Below are 27,746 nucleotides of genomic sequence, written 5' to 3' on the forward strand. Positions count from 1 at the left end.
GTTGACATGGCTGAGCTCTTGATGAAGTTATGGATTTTTTTTTTTGGTGTTTTTAAGAAAGTGTTTTAGTCTGTGTTGCAGTTCAAACAGAGCAGCCTCGCTTTGTGAGGAGTTATGTCCTATCAGTATATGAAGATTGCTCATTTATAGTGTATCTTTCTTTTTTTTTTCTCCAATCTCCTGATTATTCTTACTTACCTTTCCTTTTAAAATCACCTTTTTCATCCAAAACCATATTAGTTGAAAAGTTTAGTTTAGCACTGCACAGACAAAAAAAAAATATTGGACGTGTAAAGAAGTTGTCATATACTGTACAAAGAAAAAAAAAAACTATTATATTTTTAAACAAATTGCAAAGTTCAAGTTCTGTCCAGCATTGCACAAAGATATCAGAAAAAATAAAGCAATTGTAAAATTATACTGTGGAAACCAGGTTATGTGAAATAAACACCGGTCTGTTCCTAGCATCTGGCTTCAAAGCAGCACGGTTAAATGTTACAACACTTCCTCCTGTGCTGAAAGCCCTCTTAGAAGGTCTGCTTGAGGCAGGGATGCACAGGTACTTTTTTGCAAGTTTCAGTGGTAGTATACAGAGACTCGTCTTCTATGAAATCCTGTGTTTTTTTTTTCCCCTCCCTTTTGTCATCCCAGCAGGATGAGCAGGTATGGATCTGTACGAGTGTGTTTTAAAAAATGTCCTTTGGAATCGAGGTCCAACCCCCAACCGAGGTAGCTTGTGAAATGAAACTCCCTATGGCCATATGCTTCTTTCGCAAATAAAAATCTCTTTGAACAAATTATTTGTTATGTTGTTATATTTGTTATTATGTTATAACCAGTAATGGCACGTGCAGTGAATATACTTAACTAGATCATTCATAGTTTTCATACTCTTTTTCTCTGTACATTTAGCACTCATTTGGTCAGAGGTTAATGCGCTTATTGCTTCCTGAGCAGCTCTTCTTTTCTCCACCCTAGCTGTCCGCTTCTTCTCTTCTTTTGTCAGCATCTTTTCACGTTAAAGCTGATTAAGTACATGTTTGTGTTGCAATTACTTAGTACCTTTTTCTTAATTTTTCACTTAAGCTGGCACTTAAGCCTTCAATCTGCCTCAAGAATGATTTAAGATATGAAGAGGTAGGGGAAGTGATGGCGAAGGTGGTAGGGATGAGAACAGCGAGAGTTGATTCTACAAGAAAATAAAAATATAAACAGGAATAATTCCAAAACCCTTCGCTTTTAGTGTAGTATATGTGTACCAAATTTCAGGCTACAGGTTATTTGATTTTTGACCTTGACCTTCCTGAGCTGACCTTTGGTTGTAGAGGTCAATCATCACCTCCAAAGCAGATAGTAGACATCACATAGTATATGTGTAGCAATTTTCAGGTCAAATACGTCAAACGGTTTGTGAACTACAGGTGATTTAAAATCCTGGACAGACAAAGGGGCAGCCACAGTAGCGCAGTATATAAGAATATTCGTTCAAACTGATATTTTTTCGTTGACACCAAAGGACTCTGTACTAGAGCAACTTCAGTTTGTAGATAGAGAAACAAGTTAGTTGTTGAGCAGTCTTCAATGGTAAACGATTTGTGAAATAGTTTGCAGAGTGCCATCTTCCTGTGTGTTTTGGCAGCGTACACATTTTAAAACGAGACGTGTAAAAATTTATTTTAGAATAAACATGACAAATTGTTGAGTAACTTTTATTTCATCATTCATCTAGATTAGCTATGGCTATGTATAATAATGTAGTGTTTTTTTATTTGCTTTCTATCCATATCACTGTCATTTACATTTCCCTCATTCATTTTAACTCATCAGTTTGTGAAGTTGGATAAAGGTTACCATGCAAAACTGGCTGATTCCTTACATCATTGGCCCAGAAGCATACAGGAAATGTAATCTTTTACTTCTGACCTCATACTATAATTAGATAAAATTAATAATAAGTGTTTTAGTGTCTGTCTTAAAAGAATGACATGATGTTCTCATCATGTTAATCTGTGCAGGACATTTAAATAAAGTGCATGATTCCTACTTTCCTTCAGTGACATTCAAGCCCTTCTATCTGTAATATATTATTTAAATGTTAGTTCTACTTTTAGAAGGAATTAATTATTCATGTACATTTTAATTTACTTGTTAAAATCAGAACCTTCAGCATTATAGTTTCCTCCATTTCACCATAAAGCCAGATGTTTCATGTATCATTCACACTTAGTTGACTAGATGTCATTTAAAATAAGAAGGATTCTGTTGTTTTAATGCATATATTGTGGTTGAACAAGTCTGAAAAACACAGAATATTTGCATGCATCTGTGCTTGTTTCCCAGCTTCCATCCAAATGTGTCCCAATGTGAACTTAGTAGAAACAACTTAAAGTGCATTTTTCTTTGGTAGCATGTAAAAAAAAATCATGGCTTCTCAAATTTAAAATCCAGGGAAGAGTTTTGATGTTGTGAAATTGTGGATTATCAATTGTGTCAACAGCCTACCCTGGTATATGTAAAAAATTCAGCAGCTGCTATATACTCATTAAGAAAGTCTTTTTTTCTTTTTTTTTTTTTTGAAGTCTAAGAATACACAAATGCATTTTTTTTATATATATTTTTTTTTTGGACAACTATACCAATACCTTGTAGAAATAGAAATATTTATTAATGTGTGCATGTACTAGATGTCTCCCGCAGCTCTGCCCGCGTGTGAGAGGTAGACTAACTCGAACAAAGGCTGGCTCCCTGCTCCCCACTCCTGACATCCCGTGTAGTAGTGAAACAGGACAAATTTTAAAAATCAATAAACAAACAGGTATTGCTAGCTAAGCAGCGGCAAGGTATGATCGAAAGCGTAGCATGAGGTATCCCGACTCAAACGGAGGCTGGCGCATGAGTAAGGATGGCCACGCCTGGCTCCCTATTCCTGAGATCCCACAAACCCCCTTCCCTTGGCTCGCAGTCTGTCTTTCGGATTCGCACAATAAATTGGTACCGCAACCGAACTATGATAATTAACGCTATGAGAGAAGTTGCAAAGTCAACTTGAATGTTCGTACAAATTATAGAAAATGATGTGTGTGTGTGTGTGTGTGTGTGTGTGCATATGTATGTACTAGGGCGCTTCACTCACCAACCCTCTGGCCTGCGCTACGCGCCAGCCGCTTCATGTGTCTGCCGCTCATGTATGTGGATTTCACTTTCACGATCTTTACTATCAGGTTTTTTGAGACTTTTGAATTCTAGTACTTTTCATAATCTCTAACCTGCTCTGCATGTGTATCGCACCAACATTTTTGAACCTCTTTACAACGTTCTACTTTGTCTTCTACTCTGTCTTTTATTTCCAACCCCACTTGGAGCTGAGAACGCAGGAACTGTGTCTGACAATCGCGAATGAGAAGTGAGTGGACCTTGGGTGGTCCAGCCACTTTCTGTCTCTGACGTTCATGTATGTGGATTTTATTTTCATCAAACACGAAATCTTTTAATTCTAGCGAATACACCTCTTCATTGGGAAGAAACACTACTTTTGCTTGATGGCAACCCAAATTAGACGATCTACAAGTCTACGACTTAAAGTTTAAATCCGAACAATATCTAAATACTTCTGTCATATCACCTATGTCCATATATTCTATCTCTTCTCACTGTTCCGTTATTTCACCGAGTAATAATTTCTGTTTGTTAGCGCTAATGCAATCTTTACTATCATTTTTTTGAGTCTTTCAAATTTTAGTATTTTCATTAAAGACGTTCTACTTTGTCTTCTACTCTTTGTCTTTTCTTCTTCTACTGTTTGTCTTTTATTTCCGCCCCCACTTGGACCTGTTAGGTTTTCACTTCATCTCTTGGCACAAAGTATATAAAGATTTAATTTAAGTGGGGAGATAGGATTTTATGATGTAGCAGATCCAGTCAAAATTTCAGTACAGATTAAGTTTCTTTTCTGAAAAGACAGCCCTCATAGCCACCACAGTGGTGTTTGCTGTTCTCCAAAGTCTGCCGGGATGAAACCTTTGCCCTACCAGTTGTAGTATATAAATGCAGTAAGCATTTATCCGTAATTGATGCACATTTTTTAACTTAAAGGAATTTCACCAGACAGCTATGGCCTAATCATAGTTGCTGCCTATTAAAATACATGTCTATATTAATTAACTAGGCTGTTCAGTAGTAAGAGGCAGATTCTTTTTCAAAGTAGTAGCATTTCATCATGGCCATTGATTGCATATTGTCTGAAGAAGGGCCTGAGTTGCCTCAAAAGCTTGCATATTGTAATCTTTTTCATTAGCCAATAAAAGGTGTTATTTTGCTTGACTTCTCATTACATCCATAATGGCTAACACGGTACAACACCCTAGTACTACAGACATGCAAGACACCAAAATGCACCGCTACTACATGGTTTCAGTAGTAATCCATGTCTTCTCAGTTTGTACAATGTTAACACTGTCATTCTGTTAAACATTCATTCAGTACTAAGGTTACAGAGTGATAATTAGTCCATGTTGAAATTAATCTGAATCAATATTTTCCTGACACTTGTTTGGTGGTTTTGGATCTTGTCATTTTTAAGCTGATAATTTAGGGATGAACACCAGAATTACAATTTTTTTCACCTTCATTTTAAAATTAATAGTTTTTAAAGTTAAGAATTTGCATGCTTTGATTTTTACATTTCGCCAACACAAGATTAGATTATACCTATATAATTTTTCGCTTTGTTTTTAAGTCAGTTTAGGGCTTTATAAAGTTTGTTATTTTGAAAAAAAACATCCTTGTGTACTCTGTCAATTTAGCCCTTTCATTCAACACCTATTATGTTATCTTTTAGGGGCTTCAGTGGGTCATGGCCCTGCTCCCAAGCTGACGCCTGTCAACTGCTGTTCAGGCTTTGTGGGCAACAATAGTAAGCCAGTCCCCTGCCTGAGGCCTAGACAGGCCTGCCGAGAACAAAGAGTCTCTGAATCTATGCACAGTGGGTATCTGATTTTCAATGAAAAAAGCAGGTCATGGTGACATTACGCACATGTAGCAGGACCATTCTGTGCATCAGTTTTTGAGTAGGACGGTATCCTAGCTGAGCAAAGACCAGAAGACAGTCATTTGGCATAATTATTTTGTATGCATTCTGGTGATTCTAAGAATGCTTTAAAATATCTAATTTAATATTCCAGCTAATCAGGCTGAGGACTGGTGGTGTTTTGATTTGTTATTGTTATGTATATCACTACTTTTTGATTAAAAATAGCTCTGTATAATTAAAACCTTTAATTGTATTTTGGATTTACCACATTCTGAGAACTAAGAAAACTTTAAATTTCAAAGTAACTGTTTAATGACTTTAAAATGTACAAACTTATTTTGTATTTTTCAGTGTGATGTATGTATGTGTGTGTGTGTGTGTGTGTGTGTGTGTGTGTGTATATATAAACTGCTCAAAAAAATTAAAGGAACACTTTGAAAACACATCAGATCTCAATGGGAAAAAGAAATCCTCCTGGATATCTATACTGATATAGACTGGGTAATGTGTTGGGAACGAAAGGATGCCACATCGTTTGATGGAAATGAAAATGATCAACCTACAGAGCCCTGAATTCAAAGACGCCCCAAAAATCAGAGTGAAAAAATGATGTGGCAGGCTAGTCCATTTTGCCAAAATTTAATTGCAGCAACTCAAAATTGTACGCAGCACTTTGTATGGCCCCTGTGTTCTTGTATACATGCCTGACAACATCGGTGCATGCTTCTAATGAGATGACTTATGGTGTTGTGGGGGATCTCCTCCCAGATCTGGACCAGGGCATCACTGAGCTCCTGGACAGTCTGAGGTGTAACCTGGTGGCATTGGATGGACCAAAACATAATGTCCCAGAGGTGTTCTATTGGATTTAGGTCAGGAAAGTGTGGTGGCCAGTCAATGGTATCAATTCCTTCATCCTCCAGGAACTGCCTGCATACTCTCACCACATGAGGTCAGGAATTGTCGTGCACCAGGAGCCACTGTACCAGCATAGGGTCTGAAAATGGGTCCAAGGATTTCATCCTGATACCTAATGGCAGCCAAGGTGCCTTTGTCAAGCCTGTAGCGGTCTGTGTGACTCTCCATGGATATGCCTCCCCAGACAATCATTAACCCACCACCAAACTGCTCATGCTGAATGATGTTACAGGCAGCATAATGTTCTCCATGGCTTCTCCAGACCCTTTCACTTCTGTCACGTGCTCAGGGTGAACCTGCTCTCATCTGTAAAAAGCACAGGGCACCAGTGGTGCATCTGCCAATTCTGGTATTCTATGGCGAATGCCAATCGAGCTGCATGCTGCTGGGCAGTGAGCTCAGGGCCCATTAGAGGACATGGGGCCCTTGGGTCAGCCTCATGAAGTCTTTCTGGTTGTTTGGTCAGAGACATTCACACCAGTGACCTGCTGGAGGTCATTTTGTAGGGATCTGGCAGTGCTCATCCTGTTCCTCCTTGCCCAAAGGAGCAGATACTGGTCCTGCTGATGGGTTATGGACCTTCTATGGCCCTCTCCAGCTCTCCTAGAGTAACTGCTTGTCTCCTAGAATCTCCTCCATGCCCTTGAGACTGTGCAAGGAGACACAGCAAACTTTCTGGCAATAACACGTATTGATGTGCCATCCTGGAGAAGTTGGACTACCTGTGCAACCTCTGTAGGGTCCAGGTATCGCCTCATGCTACCAGTAGTGACACTGACTGTAGCCAAATGCAAAACTAGTGAAGAAACAGTCAGAAAAGATGAGGAGGGAAAAATGTCAGTGGCCTCCACCTGTTAAACCATTCCTGTTTTGGGGGTCATCTCATTGTTGCCCCTCTAGTGCATCTGTTGTTAATTTCATTAACACCACAGCAGCTGAAACTGATTAACAACCCCTCTGCTACTTAACTGACCAGATTAATATCCCATAAGTTTCATTGACTTTATGCTATACTCTGATTAAAAAGTGTTCCTTTAATTCTTTTGAGCAGTATATATATATGTGTATATATATATATGTATATATATATGTATATATGTGTGTGTGTGTATGTATGTATGTATGTATGTATGTATGTATGTATATATGTGTGTGTATTCCGGATTCCAAAAAAGTTGGGACACTAAACAAATTGTGAATAAAAACTGAATGCAATGATGTGGAGATGGCAAATATCAATATTTTATTTGTAATAGAACGTAGATGACAGATCAAACGCTTAATCCAAGTAAATGTATCATTTTAAAGGAAAAATATGTTGATTCAAAATTTCACGGTGTCAACAAATCCCAAAAAGTTGGGACAAGTAGCAATAAGAGGCTGGAAAAAGTAAATTTGAGCATAACGAAGAGCTGGAAGACCAATAAACACTAATTAGGTCAATTGGCAACATGATTGGGTATAAAAAGAGCTTCTCAGAGTGGCAGTGTCTCTCAGAAGCCAAGATGGGTAGAGGATCACCAATTCCCACAATGTTGCGCAGAAAGATAGTGGAGCAATATCAGAAAGGTGTTACCCAGCTTAAAAATTGCAAAGACTTTGCATCTATCATCATCAACTGTGCATAACATCATCCAAGATTCAGAGAATCTGGAACAATCTCTGTGCGTAATGGTCAAGGCCGTAAAACCATACTGGATGCCCGTGATCTCCGAGCCCTTAAACGACACTGCACCACAAACAGGAATGCTACTGTAAAGAAAATCACAGAATGGGCTCAGGAATACTTCCAGAAACCATTGTCAGTGAACACAATCCACCGTGCCATCCGCCGTTGCCAGCTGAAACTCTACAGTGCAAAGAAGAAGCCATTTCTAAGCAAGATCCACAAGCTCAGGTTTGTCACTGGGCCAGGGATCATTTAAAATGGAGTGTGTCAAAATGGAAGACTGTTCTGTGGTCAGACGAGTCACGATTCAAAGTTCTTTTGGGAAATCTGGGACGCCATGTCATCCGGACCAAAGAGGACAAGGACAACCCAAGTTGTTATCAACGCTCAGTTCAGAAGCCTGCATCTCTGATGGGGTTGCATGAGTGCGTGTGGCATGGGCAGCTTGCATGTCTGGAAAGGCACCATCAATGCAGAAAAATATATTCAGGTTCTAGAACAACATATGCTCCCATCCAGACGTCATCTCTTTCAGGGAAGACCCTGCATTTTTCAACAAGATAATGCCAGACCACATTCTGCATCAATCACAACATCATGGCTGCGTAGGAGAAGGATCCGGGTACTGAAATGGCCAGTCTGCAGTCCAGATCTTTCACCTATAGAGAACATTTGGCGCATCATAAAGAGGAAGGTGCGACAAAGAAGGCCCAAGACGATTGAACAGTTAGAGGCCTGTATTAGACAAGAATGGGAGAGCATTCCTATTTCTAAACTTGAGAAACTGGTCTCCTCGGTCCCCAGACGTCTGTTGAGTGTTTTAAGAAGAAGGGGAGATGCCACACAGTGGTGAAAATGGCCTTGTCCCAACTTTTTGGGATTTGTTGACACCATGAAATTCTGAATCAACATATTTTTCCCTTAAAATGATACATTTTCTCAGTTTAAACTTTTGTTCCGTGATTTATGTTCTATTCTGAATAAAATATTAGAAGTTGGCACCTCCACATCATTGCATTCAGTTTTTATTCACGATTTGTATAGTGTCCCAACTTTTTGGAATCGGTTTGTGTATATATATATATATATATATATATATATATATATATATATATATATATATATATATATATATATATATATATATATATATATATATATATATATATAGGTCCCCGGCCGACACCCAGGAAGACCAGAGGAGGGCTTGTGCCTCCTCCAGACTGCGAGGGGGCGTCCGTCCTGGTTATGTTGGGGGCCTTGGGTACAGATGTGTGTGTGTATATGTATAGTACAGATATGTGTGTGTGTATATGTATATATGTGTGTGTGTGTATATGGTAGTGGAATTATAAAGGCCCAAAAAAAAGAAAAGGCACAATACACATATGGAGAAAGTTACAGAATATAAAAATATCAAAATTAGAAAGTATTAAAAGTTGAGTAGGAAAACAGTTCTAATAGTTTCAAAAATCTCTGTGATGCAAATTTAGTCGTACTGATTAGCAGTTTTATCAATTAATCTAATTATGAAACTACTTCTAACTTAACCAGGAATTAGGATAGCTTTTGTTAGGAGCTGGGAAAAGATGTAGTTTAGGCAGAGATTAGACCTAGATTTCTAAAAAGACAGAATGCTTTGCAAACTCTGAACAACAATAACATGTACCTTTTTGATAGAACATTTCATGATCTTTCCATCTTGGTGGAGCAGCCATGTACGGTTTTCCAAAATAAAAGTATTGGTAACCTTGCATTGCTATTTTCAGTATACTTTACAGGGCATTTCCCATATTCTTAACAGCTGCAAGGTGATTTTTCAGAAAGTTCTGCTGTGGATCATTCATTGCTAAGTACACATAGGTTTTACTGTCATTTGGTGTTGGGTGTGTGTGTGTGCTTTAGTCTTGCCATCTTGGTGCTTGTTACAATAGGGTCATTCCATGTCAAGTCAACCAATTTTTCCAGATAACCCATGCACTTTGGTCTCAAAAAATTCTAGGTGTACCCATATTACCCAGGAGACAACCTATAAAATTATTTTGATGTAAGATCAATACTTTAAAAGATACAGCCAATTTTTTGAGGGGAGAGGAATGTCAAATTTCACGCAGCATTATTTTTTCATGAGTCTCGCAAGACCATATCTCAAGAACTAGACCACCTAGCAGGATCAAATTTTTCATACTGGTACCTTTATAGGTATAGTACATAATGTTTGGTCCAGATGACACCATACAGGTGTGCAGAAATCCAACGCCTGACTCGTCCGACATGGGTAAATTGACCGTCGGACGAGCGTGTTTTCTGGTTTCAGTTGTCCGCGGACAAGTGCAATTTTCTGGAGAAAAAAGAATTAAATGTGCAGTGCAGGGCACATTTTTACCACTAATTTCAAATTTTAAACATTTGGGTACGTACTTCGTGCTGAAACAGTCTACTTAGGCATGTTCTTCATGTCTCAAATTGGTATTCAATATTGTTTACAAAATGACGGCTTATTTTTCAAAGGGGAAGCACTCTTGTGGTCTTACATAAGTATTTTACCCTACTATTTACATGCTTGGAGATGCGGCCATTTTTTTATCATGCCGACATTACGATGTAATTTGATGATTTTTCGTTATAATCGATAACTTTTATATATTATTAATAAAATTCATTTTTTCTACATAAAAATGTTGTCATTTCACCTACGTGACATCAATTTTGATGAGCTGTCTATAGATTGTTTTTGATTAGAGAATTTTTCATACAAAACTGGTTGGTTTCGCGCTGTCAGTTTATTAAAAATAAAGAAAACATTCTAACGGTTTCCAAATGTTATGAAATATCAATAAACGTCTTCACTTAGACGCGATTATTTTTTTCCCCGACAACATAGGTAATATTTACTTCTTTGGAAATGTACCATCTTGTGGAATTTCTAAAGCTGAACGCTCGGAGGTTGAGCGTTATGCTAGGCTGTTCAATACTGCTTCTTTAGAAGAGTTTGACCCACGACCAGCTGTGGAATTCTGGCTGTCACCTGGCAACAGGCACATCACTCATAAAAAACCTTAAAAGTCATCAGCATCCACTTCTGCAGGACCATCAGTCCAGGAACCATGCAGTTCAGCTCAAGCAGAAATGAACAGCATTCAGTCCATGCTGTCCGAGATGGTAAAGATTCTTGGGGGAGAAGATGTTGCAAGACAAAAGCTGAAGAACATGGCAGAAAATGAATCAGGACAGTGTTCTGTTATGTAACTGTAATATATGAAACAGAACTAGTGTAGCTATAATGAAGGCATTGTTTATTAGCCAGTGGCAAAATACTATTCCCTGAAAGAACTTTTTTTTCAGTTTTAAAATGTAAGGCAGTTTTGGTATCAATAAAAGAGATCAGAAAAAATAAACTATTTTTCACTTTTGTTATTTGTTTATGGGCAAGTGAATTCAACTGGCGAACAAGTGGATTTTCTAAGTTTACTTGTCTGTGGACAAGTAGAAACAAATTTGATTACCACACCCCTGCCATATATTTTGTATCTTTGGCTTTGCCATATTTAGGCTTTCAGAAAGCATACTTCTGATGCAGCCTGCTGAAATTGTTTCCATGTTTAGATACCTGCACTGGGCTTTTCAGAATGTTATAAACAAACAAGAAACTGCATCAGGGTTTGACCAGCAGGCCTCTCAAATGTGAAAAAATCATTTTGGGTGTAATTTTCAGACCAGCTTAATGCACTGTGGGAATGTCCAGACATTTTTAAAATTATTTTTCCTTTATCCTTCATAGTCCCTTCTTTCTCAAAAAAAAGTCTTACTTTTCTTATGTGAATCTTTGATTTTTATTTTCCATTCTTAACATGGGTTAAATTTGCCATTTGTCAGTAATGATAATCACAAAGTTCTTCATCACTACCTTAGTTATAGAATTAATAAAAACAAAATAAATCACCAAAGGCACAATCGGCACAACACATGAACAACAGCTGCTTGATTTATCATTAAATACAACACTAGTTATAATGAAATGTTAACATTTTGGTATTACAGTTGCAGGAATGTGGCCCATTTCATTTCTGTTTCAATCAAAGAGCAGTCTTTGCGATCAAGATGGTCTTGCCTCCCACTGACCATTGTAGCAGTGTAATGACACACTATAATAGCACCCAACAAATATCATATCAGGATGTCTGATTCCGCTTCACTCTTGTCACATATCACACCAATCCAACATTTTTCATCATACATGTACCCAACATAGCCTCCAATAGGACAGTGGTCTAATGTGAGTGATGCATCTGATCCATCAGGAGTGTGATTGTAAGAGCACAGGATCTCAGCTGCTGCTTCAGTGTTGAATATTCGGATAGTCAATTGACTGTCTTCACCAGACCCCTGGCTGACTTTGTGTTTGTCATCTTCTGTAGAGATGCAACAATGGTATTCTCCAGTACCAGGTTCTCTTTTTGCCGTGGAGAATTGCATTCTCTGTTCAGCCACATAAGATAGGATAGCGTCATTTCATAGGAAAAAAAGTTTGACATTTTTTGATAACCTACTGATTGAAAACTCAATGATTAACCTTAATTTACACGTGGCACATTGAGTCTATATTTAGGATGGAAAATAAACATGAAAGATTTGCATAAGAAAAGCATGCTTTATGTTTTGTGAAAGAAGGGGCTAAGTAGAGTATATGAAAAATATTTTACAAATTACCTGCATATTCCCATATGCTGTTAGGGTGCTCTGAAAATGAAATCCAAAATGATCTTTTGGGTGTGAGAGATTGTTGTTCAAACCCTGATACTATTACTTTACTGTTTATTGTTTTTTCAGAAAGCCTATATATTTATCTGAATAAGGAGGGAAAAAAAAACGGTTACAAATACAGTATGTGTTATGAAGGCTTAAACTTTAAATAAAATTTTGGTCACTTTCAAGGGGCTTCTTTGACCATGAAGGATAATCTGGACCAAATGTTTTAATTTAGTCACATACTATACCAATTAATGCAGCAGTTTGCAGAGTCTAAGCCTGTTCAGTCATTTAGTTCTAGAGATATAGACTTGTGAAATTTGATGAAAAAATGAGGGTGGATAAAATCGACAAGATCCCAACACCCCACAAAATTTTAGAATCTGAAGTGTGTGGACCATTGACTGATCTAACAAGAAATGAGCCAGTATTATATACTCAGCAAAAAAAGAAACGTCCTCTGACTTTCAACTATTTTTTCTTTCAGTAAACTTGAATATTTGTATGAACACTAAAAGAGTCGACACCATAAGACATAAACTAAAAATGTTTCACAATGTGTCCCTGAATGAAGGGAGGCTCAAAATCAAAAGTACCAGTCAGTATCTGGTGTGGCCACCAGCTGCTTGAAGTACTGCAGTGCATCTCCTCCTCATGGACTGGACCAGATTTGTCAGTTCTTGCTGTGAGATGTTACCCCACTCTTCCACCAAGGCACCTGCAAGCTTTTGGACATTTCTGGGGGGAATGGCCCTAGTCATCGATCCAAATCAATCCCGCTCCAGGGTACAGGCCTCGGTGTAACGCTCATTTCTTCGACGATAAACACGAATCCATCCATCACCCCTGGTGAGACAAAACCGTGACTCATCAGTGAAGAGCACTTTTTGCCACTCCTGTCTGGTCCAGCGAAAGTGGGTTTGTGCCCATAGGTGGCGTTGTTGCTGGTGATGTCTGGTAAGGACCTGCCTTACAACAGGCCTACAAGCCCTCAGTCCAGCCTCTCTCAGTCTATTGCGGACAGTCTGAGCACTGATGGAGGGATTGTGTGTTCCTGGTGTGACTCGGGCAGTTGCTGTGGCCATCCTGTACCTGTCACGCAGGTGTGATATTCGGATGTACCGATCCTGTGCAGGTGTTGTTACACGTGGTCTTCCACTGCGAGGATGATCAGCTGTCCTTCCTGTCTCCCTGTAGCGCTGTCTTAGGCGTCTCACAGTGCGGACATGGCAATTTATTGCCCTAGCCACATCAGCAGTCCTCATGCCTCCCTGCAGCATGCCTAATGCACGTTCACGCAGATGAGCAGGGACCCTGGGCATCTTTCTTTGGGTGTTTTTCACAGTCGGTAGACAAGTCTCTTTAGTATCCTGCGTTTTTAGAACTGTGACCTTAAATGCCTACTTTCTGTAAACTGTTAAGGTCTTAACGACCATTCCACAGGTGCATGTTAATTAATTGATTATGGTTAATTGAACATGCATGGAAAACATTGTTTAAACCCTTTACAATGAAGATCTGTAAAGTTATTTGGATTTTTAAAACATTATTGTTGAAATACACAGTCCTGAAAAAGGGACGTTTCTTTTTTTGCTGAGTATATGTGAAGTTGTTGTGAAGGGGCTAAGATTATGGGCAACTCATGTTTTCCTTCTTCTTCCAATATTCTTATTTGTGCTGAACCTATAGAATTAGTAACAGAAAATTACAATGCGTCATCATGATTTCCAAGGAAACTGCAAAACATCTTAGTGCGTAATATTTTGCATCTTGCACTACTGTAAAATTGTGATGACGTTCTTTCACCCTAGATTTGGATAAAAGTAGGACACTCCCTAAATATGTTTCCTGTCCTATTCTGTGGTAGGACAAATTGTTATCCTAGACTGACGTTGAATACATTTCATAGGAGTAATTCTGAGACGCTGGATAAATAACAGGCCCTGAGCTGAAACACTTGTATCTAAACTTACCAAAGCTACCTGTTTTTTTGGACTGGTCATACAGTACCTGTGAGTGCAGCTGAAAGTTAAAGGGGGTTTTCTGCTTGTGAAAGAATAAAAAATAGCTTGAGCCATCACATGATTTGGAATAAATAATCCGACAAGATTTCTCAGATTCATTCCGAATTACAAGTGAGTTTGATTATGAAAAAACTGCCAACAGTTGGGCTTCTAAGAAAGAAGAAAATAATTAATATATGCAATTTTAAGTTTTGTAGTCATGAGTATTACAATACTTTTATGATTTAGTGATTGCCCTTGTTCCACCACACAAAAAAATTCAGGGGAGAGCAGTGCAGTTAAAAAGGAGTAGTTTTTAACATCTGCCATTTTGTATTGGATTTGTTTCCTTCAGCTACTCTTTCATGGTGTTGTGTACGTCTCAAATGCTTCTTTGTGATTTGAATACATTGTGCAAAAAAACCATTGGTTAAATCAAGGAAGGAATACAGTACTCAACCATTGTTTAGATAGATAGATACTTTATTAATCCCAAGAGGAAATTCATACTCCAGCAGCAGCATACTGATAAAGAACAATATTAAATTAAAGAGTGATAACAATGAAGGTATAACAGACGGACAATAATTTTGTATAATATTAATAAGAATAATAATTTAATAACATTTTCTTTTCTACTGGAGAGACTTTGATGTCAGTTGCTGAGTTATAGTGCAGATTTTCAGATCTCACCTGGAATTGCTATCGTTCCTTAAAATTGCAAGGCTACTTTGGTATTTGTAACAAATAAATCACAGCTAACTCCTAGAATGGTCAAAACAAGAATTACCTGGAACCTGCGAGTCAGAGGTGCTTTAGATGCACCTAATTCTGTCTTCAATTTCTGTTACATTAAATTTATAAGATTTTATGTGTAGTCTTTTCCACATACTGTACTCTAGAATCCTATAACCATGAACATTCCTTAATTCAAAGCTGAAACGTTGGAACAGAGTTTTTAAAAGGCAAGGGCAGATACTCCAGTTGACGCCACCGTCTTGTAGTTTTTTTTTTTCTTTTCAAAATAAAGAGGAATTGTTTCCATATTCTAGGTTTTATATCCAAAGACTATCATGCTTCTGCAAAAAAAAAAAAAAACTAGTCTATCTGGACATTTTATAGTTTTTACAGTACGAGTTTAATTTCTCATTAACTTCTATATCTCTGTGTACTTGGGACCTACAGATTGTTTTATATGGGTTTCTTTTGAGTGGTCAGGGTAGTATAATGTAAAATATGCCTCTTTATCAAAGTGATTAGTTTTTCTCAAGGCCAGTTCAAACTTCAAGATTTCTCCTTTTTCTGCCAGCCTATAGTTGATCTGTAGTTCCAGCAGTTCGGACAAAAACATGCTTAAAATACTATCATACTTGTTGTAAATGCACTACAATAGACGGAACCATACTTAAACATTTATTTTGGTACATTTAATGCTGTCTTTTGCCAGTATTTCAAGATATAAAATATTAAGGTATACATTTATACACATCTGAATGAGCATAGGTTACATCCAACTTTATTTTGTTTTAATAGGTTGCTGTTTTTTGTAGAATATCTATGTGCTGTAGCCTTTGTTAATTTGAGCTTAGTACCTTAGCTTGAGTACAGTTTACCAGGTTGGTGAAACAAGCATTCAGCTGATGGACAAAGGCATCCTTAACATTCTGACAGACTAAAAGTGTAGTATAGAACACCATAAATGCACAAGTAAAATGACACCCAGGCACTGTTAGGGTCTTTTAAGAAGGCTACAAAAGCATACTTGTTTTTGTACTAACTACTACATAGGCCCACCTAGAGCATGTTTCAATTACTTGTTTACATCTTGTAATGTACCAGAAAGACAGTTTTTCTGTATTTGTATCTATTCTGGGTGTACCATTATCATGGTCTCAATCCCTAATGCTACTCCATTCCGTTTCATTCAGTTACCTGAAAAGAACATGGACACAACAAAAAGGCAAATGTGTTGCAAGGGGGGTTAATATTGATGGACTAATACTAATCTACAGGAAATTTTAAGTGTCTCTCATGTAAGTTTCTGTGAAGAGTATATTTTGGACTTTTTTACATTTTGCTGTGTTACAATATAAAAGTCTTAGTAAATTAATTTGAGATTATATGCCATTGATTAACATGAGCAACCCATTTCAAGGTACACAGTAAAATGTATAGGTCCTCCTAAATGGGTTGTGTTGTGATCATTTGTTGTTTAAAAAGTCCCATAATGGCAAATTTTACACATAAAACCAGGGAAATTACCCACTTAACTTCACCAGGAATTTAGTAGCATTTGCTTGTTCCCAAATGTTGGGACTATCTGGTAATGTTTCTTATCAACAGTGCCAAGACAGCGTATTGACTGGAAAAAAGAATGGGATCCTGAATGTGTGCAATAAATTCTTAATTCGTGAAAATTGGTTATTTCACTGAAGTTGTTTGCTTTGATTTATTTTTTGTGTATTCAAACTAAAATTATATTTGGAAGTTATTAGAGATGCTTTCAATATAGAACTGAAAAAAAACAGAAGAACCAATGTGAAGGAGCAAAAATTTCAGGACATGTTACTACATTTTTATTTTTGTCCTTAACAGTTTCACAGAGTTTAATCGCTATGGGATGAGAACTTAAGTCCAGCGTTTCACCTATTTAAGAATTTCACCTATTTAAGATTCCACTCCTTTTACTGATACAAAAAGTAAACTATGCATTAGATGGTACATCACATAGACTCGTCATTTGTGAAGCAGTTGCAACAATTTCCTTTTTATTGTGGATGGAGAGGAGTTGTCTTATTTACAGACAGCTTTTTTTTTTTTTACACATCTGTTTTTTCAGCCAGTTTATTGATTTGATTCTTATATATGTGGGGATAGTTGATTCCTTTGAGTTGTGTTGGATTTTCCCATAGGAAATAAAATGGTTTAAAATCAATTAATAAGCAATCCAACAAGGGTTAGAGAAAAAAAAAAGAAATAGTCTATAAAAACTCAAAGGTCTGAGATATTCCCATACTTAGCTATAGATGCTCACCCTTCTTCGGTGATGCATTGTCCCTACGCTTTTACCTCCCTCAGTGTCCAGCACTCTAACACCCTCCAGGGTCCTGGCCACCTTTCCCCATGGTGATCCAGCTTCCCCATGCTTGCCTTCCTTGGTGGTCTGTGGGTCCAAAGATTGTGAAGTTCCTGGCCACAAGTGATTTTCTCTTTTAATGTCTAGCATTCTTTTTCATGATCTCTGCTCCTTCCACCTACCTCTTGACTTCTCTGCTTCAGAAATCATTTAACGGAACAGTCATCTTCTTGACCAACCTTTGTGAGCTCAGCCATCAGCTCCCTTTGTTCTTTCCCCAGGCTTCTTTTATTTGTTTGGGTGCCAGTTCCCTATCAAACGACTCATGGAATGTCAAAGGGGAAGAGCTGACCTAACCATGGCTGCATGTAATGGGCAGTAAAGCACCTTGAACATTCCCCAGTGGCATCTTTTGGCAGTGGAGTGCTCCTGCACCCAAAATTGTGAGGTCCTGTTGTGTTTTTTTTTTATTTATTAATTAAACTCTTGATGCATTTTACCACATTCTTACTCTGGCTTGATACTCTGTACATGTAACAATAATGTCCCCAAGACTCCCCATACACCTACAGTTAGGTCCATAAATATTTGGACAGAGACAACTTTTTTCTAATTTTGGTTCTATACATTACCACAATGAATTTTAAATGAAACAACTCAGATGCAGTTGAAGTGCACACATTCAGCTTTAATTCAGTGGGTTGAACAAAAAGATTGCATAAAAATGTGAGGCAACTAAAGCATTTTTTTAACACAATCCCTTTATTTCAGTGGCTGAAAAGTAATTGGACAAATTAAATAACTGGAAATAAAATGTTCATTTCTAATACTTGGTTGAAAACCCTTTGCTGGCAATGACAGCCTGAAGTCTTGAACTAATGGACACCACCAGATGCTGGGTTTCCTCCTTTTTAATGCTCTGCCAGGCCTTTACTGCAGCGGCTTTTAGTTGCTGTTTGTTTGTGGGCCTTTTTGTCCGAAGTTTAGTCTTCAACAAGTGAAATGCATGCTCAGTTGGGTTAAGATCAGGTGATTGACTTGGCAATTCAAGAATTTTCCACTTCTTTGCTTTAATAAACTCCTGGGTTGCTTTGGCTGTATGTTTTGGGTCATTGTCCATCTGTATCATGAAACTCCCCCAATCAATTTGACTGCATTTAGCTGGATTTGAGCAGACAGTATGTCTCTGAACACCTCAGAATAAATTTCGCTGCTTCTGTCCTGTGTCACATCATCAATAAACACTAGTGTCCCAGTGCCACTGGCAGCCATGCATGCCCAAGCCATCACACTGACTCCACCGTGTTTTACAGATGATGTGGTTTGCTTTGGATAATGAGCTGTTCCATGCCTTATCCATACTTTTTTTCTTGCCATCATTCTGGTAGAGGTTGATCTTGGTTTCATCTGTCCAAAAAATGTTTTTCCAGAACTGTGCTGGCTTTTTTAGATTTTCTTTAGCAAAGTCCAATCTAGCCTTTCTATTCTTGAGGCTTATGAGTGGCTTGCACCTTGCAGTGCACCCTCTGTATTTACTTTCATGCAGTCTTCTCTTTATGGTAGACTTGGATATCGATACACCTACCCCCGCGAGAGTGTTGTTCACTTGGTTGGCTGTTGTGCAGGGGTTTCTCTTCACCATGGAAATGATTCTGCAATCATCCACCACTGTTATCTTCCGTGGACGTCCAGGTCTTTTTGCCTTGCTGAGTTCACCAGTGCTTGCTTTCTTTCTCAGGATGTACCAAACTGTAGATTTTGCCACTCGTAATATTGTAGCAATTTCTCGGATGGGTTTTTTCTGTTTTCGCAGGTTAAGGATGGCTTCTTTCACCTGCATGGAGAGCTCCTTTGACCGCATATTGTCTGTTCATAGCAAAATCTTCCACATGCAAGCACCACACCTCAAATCAACGCCAGGCCTTTTATCAACTTAATTGATAATGACATAACGACGGACTTACCCATACCTGCCCATGAAATAGCCTTTGAGTCAATTGTCCAATTACTTTTGAGCCCCTGAAATGAAGGGATTGTGTTAAAAAAAAATACTTTAGTTGCCTCACATTTTAATGCAATCTTTTTGTTCAACCCACTGAATTAAAGCTGAAAGTCTGCACTTCAACTGCATCTCAGTTGTTTCATTTAAAATTCATTATGGTAATGTACAGAACCAAAATTAGAAAAAGTTGTCTCTGCCCAAATATTTATGGAACTAACTGTATACACCTACTCGCATATACCTTCAACAATTTAATTTACCCCTCCTTTCCTGAGATTGCAAGTGTTTGTGAAATGGACAAAAATAGTCCAGATTCACATGTGGAAATAAAAAACAAAAATCTAGCAGAGTAAATTAAGGCACATCTGGTAAACATCACAGTGCTGTGGCAAGATGAAACCCATCATTTTATATAGGAACAGCTTGTATTGGATATTAAATACAGTTTGACAGATGGCATGTGAGAACATCGCAGTCCAAATTAGAACATTGGAACATTCCAGACGAGAACAGGCCATTCAGCCCAACAAAGCTTGCCAGTCCTAACCACTTATTTCTTCCAAAAAAAAACATCAAGTTGAGTTTTGAAAGTCCCTAAGTCTTACTGTCTACCACCCTACTTGGTAGCTTATTCCCAGTATCTATCATTCTTTGTGTAAAGAAAAACTTCCTAATGTTTGTGCAAAATTTAGCCTTAACAAGTTTCCAACGGTGTTCTTGATGAGTTAATTTAAAAAAAAAGTCTCTTCTCTGAACCTTTTCTGGTATTGCTATGTCCTTTTTGTAGCCTGGAGACCAAATCTGCACACAGTACTCAAGATGAGGCCTCACTAGTGCATTATAAAGGTTGAGCATAACCTCCTTGGACTTGTACTCCACACCTCGTGCTGTATAACCTAACATTCTGTTAGCAAAAGATAGAAGACTATGTATTGTGACCAAAGTGCACCTGTTGGCTTCAGTACTATTTTGTGTTTGGTAGAATCACAGCACTGAAAAGTGTACTGGTAAGTAAGAAAGCTTCAGGGATGTTTGTGTTTGGGACTGGAAGACGTCTACAGAGAGAGAGAACTAAAGTGGACAATACAAGGAAATGCTTGATAAAACCTAACACATTCTGCGGTTGAGTTTAGGCAAAGAATTTTAACAGAAAAGAAAATCAGAGACAGTCATAACTAACTGAATTATATCTGAAAAAATATTATTTTCAGATTTAAGGGAGATTGAGCATTAAAAAATTGTTACGCATGTACAAAGTAAATTTTTCTCCATTATATCAACCTATAGTGAAAGTCAGTTTTTAAGTGATAAACTATATTGTGATTAGTAAATTTTATAATCCAACTCAATTAATCAATTTAATTCTACATGGGCAATGTATATAGAACATTCAATGTTAAGGCGAAAGGTAGAATTTGTATTTTGAACAATTAAAAGAAATGACAATATATATTTTACTTATGTATGTTAAATTTTAAACATATACATGTATGAAATAGTGATCTGTAACAATAATAATAATTCTTTGTATTTATATATCGCTTTTCTCACTCCTCAAAGTGCTCAGCAATTGCAGGTTAAAGGCCTTGCTCAAGGGCCCAACAGAGCAGAGTCCCTTTTGGCATTTACTGGATTTGCACCAGCAACCTTCCGATTGCCAGTGCAGATCCCTAGCCTCAGAGCCACCACTCCTCCCTGTAACTAAAGAGGCTTGCAAAAAATCTCTACATCCTTCAAAACATTGTGCAGCTCTTTTTTTCCCTTTTTGAGGCTTATCATTAAAATCATACTAAATTTAGAGGAACAAAAGGAATATAATTTTAATCTCAATTGGGGACTTGTTAACCATACAAGGAAGAACTTTTGAGTTTTTCATTTGCATGAAACAAACCTCTTGTCAAGACAGTACTAAAACTTCAAATTAACTTTTATAACTGTCTTTGCCTTGATAAAGTTTATTTGTTGCATGAAATAAATTCTCACTTGTATTTTAAGTAAACACTGTCATTGTGGCCGAGCAGCTATGGAGAAGAATAGAAACTTGCTATTTGTAATTGTTATTATGTGCCACTAATTAATACAGAAAATTACAGTATATATTTAACAACTGTGCAGTTTAGGTAGCACTGATAAACTGCACATAAATTTTGAAGAATTGGTACTACAGGAAAAAAAGATTTTCTTTCCCGCAGTAGTCTAACCTCCTTCATTCTACCTTCCCCCATTCAGTTCATTAACACCCAATTTAAGTTGAAAACCGTCTCCTGGGAGAGCTCCAAGTTCACATGAGATCTTATCCATGGCTAAAAAAAATCTCATCCATACATCATCAATGTATTCTTTCAGTGATGGTGGATATTTTTTTTGAAAAGCTCTTGTTTTTGTTGTGGCTAACTAGTAATGTAACAAATCAACCTTGAGTTAAAATTTCCTTCATGTGTTCTAATCCCAGCTTTCTAATTTGCATTATGGCAACTCTCCTCATTTTTGTTTGGGTTAAAATGTCCCTTGAAGCTGTGCATTTTAGTAGCTTGTATTTTATTATTTAAACAAGAGATAAACACTAGGAAGTGGATTAGGGCATGGAAGACAGAATGTTATTCATGTGTATAGTAAGACTGTTTAATAACTAGATTTACAATTTATTCAGAATAAAGGTTTTTTTTATGCGAGTGATGTCTAAGTGTAAACTAGATCTGTATTTTTTTTAATATCTTCAGAGAAATGCAAAATATACATATACACAGTGTGCAAAATATATATAAGAATACTAAAAACATACTGTGTGGCTGAAATGCTATATAAATGCAAAATAAACACTTTTTGGTTTTATTTTGCAATATTTAAAACCTAGTCAGCTGCAAAGTATTTTAAAAGTTTTGTTGCACTTGTTACTTTTCTGTAAATTTCCAGATATTTGGTATGTTTTCAATTGTGCTGTCTGCCTACTTGTCACTTGTATTGTCTTTGTTCACTGTGAAATGAGCATGGAAGGTCTGCATCCTCCACATCGTCCCAGATTAGGCGTATTCATTTTTTTTTTTGTTTTGTTTGTTTCTTTTTCTAAATCTACTTTCTCAGTAGGCCTACGTGGTCTTGAGGTGATGGCAGCAATTAGGAAAAGTCAAGAAACGACTGGATTGCCAGGGCTTGCATGCGGGGACACACACAAGCACACACACAAACTTCTTTGAACACTTGTATGGGGCAAATTTATAATCATCAGCATTAAACCATGCCTTACTCTATGAGAAACTAACATGTCAGTGAATCTGCATGAATGCCTTTCCCACAGAAGACATTCAACAAAGCTTGATGAAGCAGTAGTGCACCTAATTTCATTAATGTGTATATGCAAATACTTTTAAATGTTGATTTTGTTTCAGTATACCAATATGAAAAATGTCTGATTGTCCTTTTAAATTAAGTCGATTTGTTTTTTGAATCTGCTTAAATTTGGCTTTTTTTTTTCTTGATACTTTTTAGAAATGTCTAATTTTTCTTAACTAGCTACACAAAGAGAAATTCTTTTAAGGATGTACTAAAATGGGGTATTGTATTTTACACAGCCTCTTATGGAATTTGGTCCTGCAGTCTTTTACTGTATTTTTTTGGACATCTACAATTTAGTTTTATTAATTTACTGTAAGGTGTTATTTGGGTGAAGTGGTTCTTAGAGCAGCCTTCCATCACCTGAAATTAAACTCTTAATTGTGAAGTGAGTTTATTGTCTGAAAATATGGTTTAAGTAGTACAAGACCAAAACAAAGCGAGGAGGATGCCCATCTTGTATCTGTTTGTGCTGGGTTATATTCTAGATCATTGCCCCAAAATTTCAGACCCTTACCAGTGCATGCCTTTAAGAGGACTATAGGGGGACATAAATTATAAACTGATTAACAGTTTAATATATAACCTGAACAGGGAGAATCATGATCTGCTGTGTGTTAGAATTGGAATAAGCTGTGGCCTTAGATGAGTACAAAGAAAAGGATAGTTGAGTTTTATTAACTGAAATATAAAATTATCACTGAAAACATTACTGTCTTCCCTTAAAAACAATACTGTTCTTTGTTTCCTTCAGGTTTTCATCTCAGTGGAACAGTGACAGAGCCTGCCACCCAGTCGGAACCAGAGACAACTTATAAGGTGGCAATCAGCTTTGACCGATGCAAAATCACATCGGTAACATGTGGCTGTGGGAACAAAGACATTTTCTACTGTGCTCATGTGGTGGCGCTCTCACTCTACCGGATTCGCAAACCAGATCAGGTCAAATTGCGTCTTCCCATTTCAGAGACTCTATTCCAGATGAACAGGGACCAGCTACAGAAATTTGTGCAGTATTTAATCACTGCACATCACACTGAAGTTCTTCCCACTGCTCAGAAACTGGCAGATGAAATTTTGTCATCCAATTCAGAAATCAACCAAGTCCATGGTAAGACATGATAATAATACATCATTTTATTGCCTGGTAAGTTTTCATGTGAGTATATTCAAATAAAATGTGCGTTCATTTGCTTAAAATTGATTAATTTGTGTTCTGGTAGAATTTTCCGAAACAATGTCTTGTTATAGAAACATATAAAATATACCAGAGATCTTTATGAAAATGCATGTTTATTTAATGTTTACACAGGCAGGCATAGTGACTGACTTAGACAGTAAACTAGTTATAGCCAAAATCTTGACTATTAGGCCTAACCAACCTGTTCTGAAAAGTGAAGAGTTAATTTTATCAAGAGTTAATTAAACTCAATTTTATGTAATGCTTTGATAAAGCATTTATTATACATATAAATTGAAGGGGTACCAGATGACAAATATTTTTCTGGGAAACAGAACCTTAAAGATGATAAAGTAAAATCCTGCATGACACCTCCAGGAACAGACAAGTGATGCACTTCTGAAAATGCCACTGTGTTAAAGTAGTGGGTGGTAGAACATGTCAGGTCAGGTAAGGTAGCCGAGGTGTTCTTTAGACAAGACACCAATACAAGAAAGAGAAATTGGGAAAGCACGGTAGCAAAATGCTGTCTTCTTCTGGGGTTCTAGAGGGCAAGCCTGCAGATGGCACATCATTTGATAGTTCAGTATTCCTTGAGTCACTTACATAAAACTTGGACAACATTTTCTTGTTGTTCTCCATTTTTATAAAAGGGGAAAAAGTTTACATTTGTAGTTTCTAATTATGTTGTCATTATATATTTTTTACTAGCTGTTTGATATTTTTTTAAATTTTATGCAAACCTTATGACTTTCTAATCGTATCTATTGTTTTCTAAACTTTAAGTATCTTAATATAGTCACTGTGTGTTATTTAAATGTCTTGGGGGGTTTGGTATAAAAAAAAATACATAATTTCTAAATGGAGATTGAACTAATTGCTGGTAGAAAATTCTTAGAGAATGAGAATTCAGTGATCCATACAAACAGACTGGTAGAATGGACATTTAATAATTCATAATTTTAATGGACAGTTTTACAGTAGTGCTTTTGTAGGTTGCTTAAATAAGAGTTTGGTTTGTTGACTAATGCCACCAAATGTACCATGGAATAGATGGTTTGTCTAATTTTATTGTTTTACTGTGTATACTTGCATTTTCTTTTAAACCATATACTGATTGACCATTAGTGACATTGTAAGAATAAAGCCCAAACAGACATTTTCAGTTTGGTTTATTTCCCATCTGTTCATTATTATATGGAGTTTTTTTTAGTTTTGCTATGTTCTCCTATTTCTAGTCAATAGTTCATTAACTAAAATAGCATGCAAAAAAATAGTACAATCATACTCCTGAAATTACACCTTATTACACATCTTTCAGCAGATTGTTTAACACTGTTCGACCTCTAAAAGAACATGTAATGTTGGTAAAATAGTTATACACAAATACAGTATAACCTCATTGTTTTTAAAGCTAATTAAAGTACAGAAAACACAGGATCAAGGTTTCACTTGTATACTGCATATTAAAGGAGGAACATATAAAATTATCTTTGAATTTCCCTGGCTTATTTTTGAATTAAGCATTTGTAGGTTCTCTTTGTTTGATTTTTTTTCAGAGCTGGCCTAAGTTCTAGATGATCCCTTATCCCATTTTGTTTTCCAAGATTACCAGAGGTCCTACTAAAATTATTGGGGAAAAAAAAGTGTTTTATTTTCTGTCTGCCGCAAATGAATACATGGTTGGTTGGTTAGTTTATTATTTTATTAAAATATCTTACTCCTTTCCATTTACGGGGTGGCACAGTGGTAGCGCTGCTGCCTCGCAGTTAGGCGACCCGGGTTCGCTTCCCGGGTCCTCCCTGCGTGGAGTTTGCATGTTCTCCCCGTGTCTGCGTGGGTTTCCTCCGGGCGCTCCAGTTTCCTCCCACAATCCAAAGACATGCAGGTTAGGTGGATTGGTGATTCTAAATTGGCCCTAGTGTGTGCTTGGTGTGTGGGTGTGTTTGTGTGTCTCCTGCGGTGGGTTGGCACCCTGCCCTGGATTGGTTCCTGCCTTGTGCCCTGTGTTGGCTGGGATTGGCTCCAGCAGACCCCCGTGACCCTGTATTCGGATTCAGCGGGTTAGAAAATGGATGGATGGATTTCCATTTACATTCCATTAATGTTTCACTGTATAATAAACATTCTAGTACACTATTCAAATACATTTAATTTTTTATGATTTGTTGATTGGAGTTTCACATTAATTTACTTTTCTTTTGCCAAACAAGTGTTTATCAGAATTACCTGATGTATATAAAAAGTCTGTCATTAGAAGTGGCATGGACCAAAACATAGTTCACGGTCAGAATTAACAAAAGGAAATTAATTCAGTGCAAACATAAATACTGTGAATTGAATTTTTCAAGACCATTTCTTTTGAAATTCTCTATAAATGTGATCAACTGGTTTTACTGTTTTTTACACTGTGTACTTTTGAGCAACAATTAGAGTTGACATTTTTCATGTTGTAAGAGAAGAGAAAGGATGCTGTATGGGAGTAAAACCTGGCCAATAAAAATGGAACATGAAGCCAACCTGGGAAGCCGAGCGGTGAGAATGATTAGATGTACATGTTGAGTAACACAGACTGAAAGGAAGATGAATGGTTTGATGTGCAGGTGTTATATATTATGATAAGGTAAAGCTGAGTAATGTGGTCTGGGTATGTACAGCAAAAGGCAAAGGATGACTGAATGAAGTGGTGCACCTTGATGGAGTAATTGGTAGTGGTAGGGGATTTTGAGGCCCATAGGGATATGCATTTCACCATTAAATATGCTGAGGCCAACAAAGATTAGAGGAAAAAGATTTGTGAGACAATCAGCCAAGTTCAGCAAACTTGGAAAATGACAATTAAACCGGTGATTATGATGATGATGATTGCTTGTGCAAATGCTCTGTAAGTTAAAGTTGTATTTGGTCACAACTCTCTTGTACAGTGATGATGCAGTGAAACAAGATACAAAAACATTGCACACTTGACTTAAGGCTACCACTGCCCTCTCACCCTACTGTAAAGACTACAAAGATGTTTTGCTCCTTGCTATCAGAATTAGACTATACTGTTGTGATGACTATAAAACCACTCCCACTCACAATAAACAATATGGAAAAATGTTAGTGAAATGTAAAATGCCAGCCCGTTTTCTTTTCCTCAAATGCACCTGCTCTCGACTGCTCAGTGAGGGACATCTTAGTACATTCAAGCAATGCTGTTTAAAAAGGTAGAGAAGTACCCATGGGAAGATTTTCAGTTTTGAGGAAATACTAGAGTAGAGATTTGAGGGGCTTTGCATATATATTTGCAGCGTCTTTGCTGATATTTTCACATGTGACACATTTATGGGAAAAAAAAAATCATACAGCCAACAAAAGATCTAATGTAGAAAATAGATCATTTTGCAAAGCAACAGGTGGGTTACAGTTATTCACTGAACACTTGTGAGCTCAACGGTGGTACTGAAAATGATTGCTATGGACAATGTAGTATGGTAACTGACAACCCAACTAAATTTAGCTTTTTGCAGCACAACATAAATGATAAGCTTGTAGAGACTAAGCATCACTAACGCTGTACAATGAAGGTTTGGAAAGCCTCATCTCACTGGATGAATCTCAAACTCCTGTTTTATGCTGATGAGAGAACTATGGTCAAGTATTAGTTCACTTGCGATGAATGCAATAATGGTTCTTAGCCCTAAAAAGGTTGCATCATCAAAAATGTTTAAAAGCAGAGCAGAACAATGTTTAAAAATCATAGGATTTCTGATTGTTACTGCAACTCATGTAAGTTATCTCACAGCAA

General features: G+C 37.2%; 1 protein-coding gene across 1 annotated transcript in view; it reads left to right on the forward strand.

The window, feature by feature from the left end:
• Positions 1–27,746, forward strand: part of zswim5 (zinc finger, SWIM-type containing 5) — a 101,901-nt gene that overhangs the window by 41,098 nt on the left and 33,057 nt on the right. Inside the window, exon 2 of the mRNA XM_039735848.1 lies at positions 23,531–23,887. Within this exon, the coding sequence (XP_039591782.1) occupies positions 23,531–23,887 (357 nt within the window). The remainder of the gene's footprint in view (positions 1–23,530; positions 23,888–27,746) is intronic.

Source organism: Polypterus senegalus, chromosome 14 (assembly GCF_016835505.1).
Source record: "Polypterus senegalus isolate Bchr_013 chromosome 14, ASM1683550v1, whole genome shotgun sequence".
NCBI classification, from domain to species: domain Eukaryota; kingdom Metazoa; phylum Chordata; class Cladistia; order Polypteriformes; family Polypteridae; genus Polypterus; species Polypterus senegalus.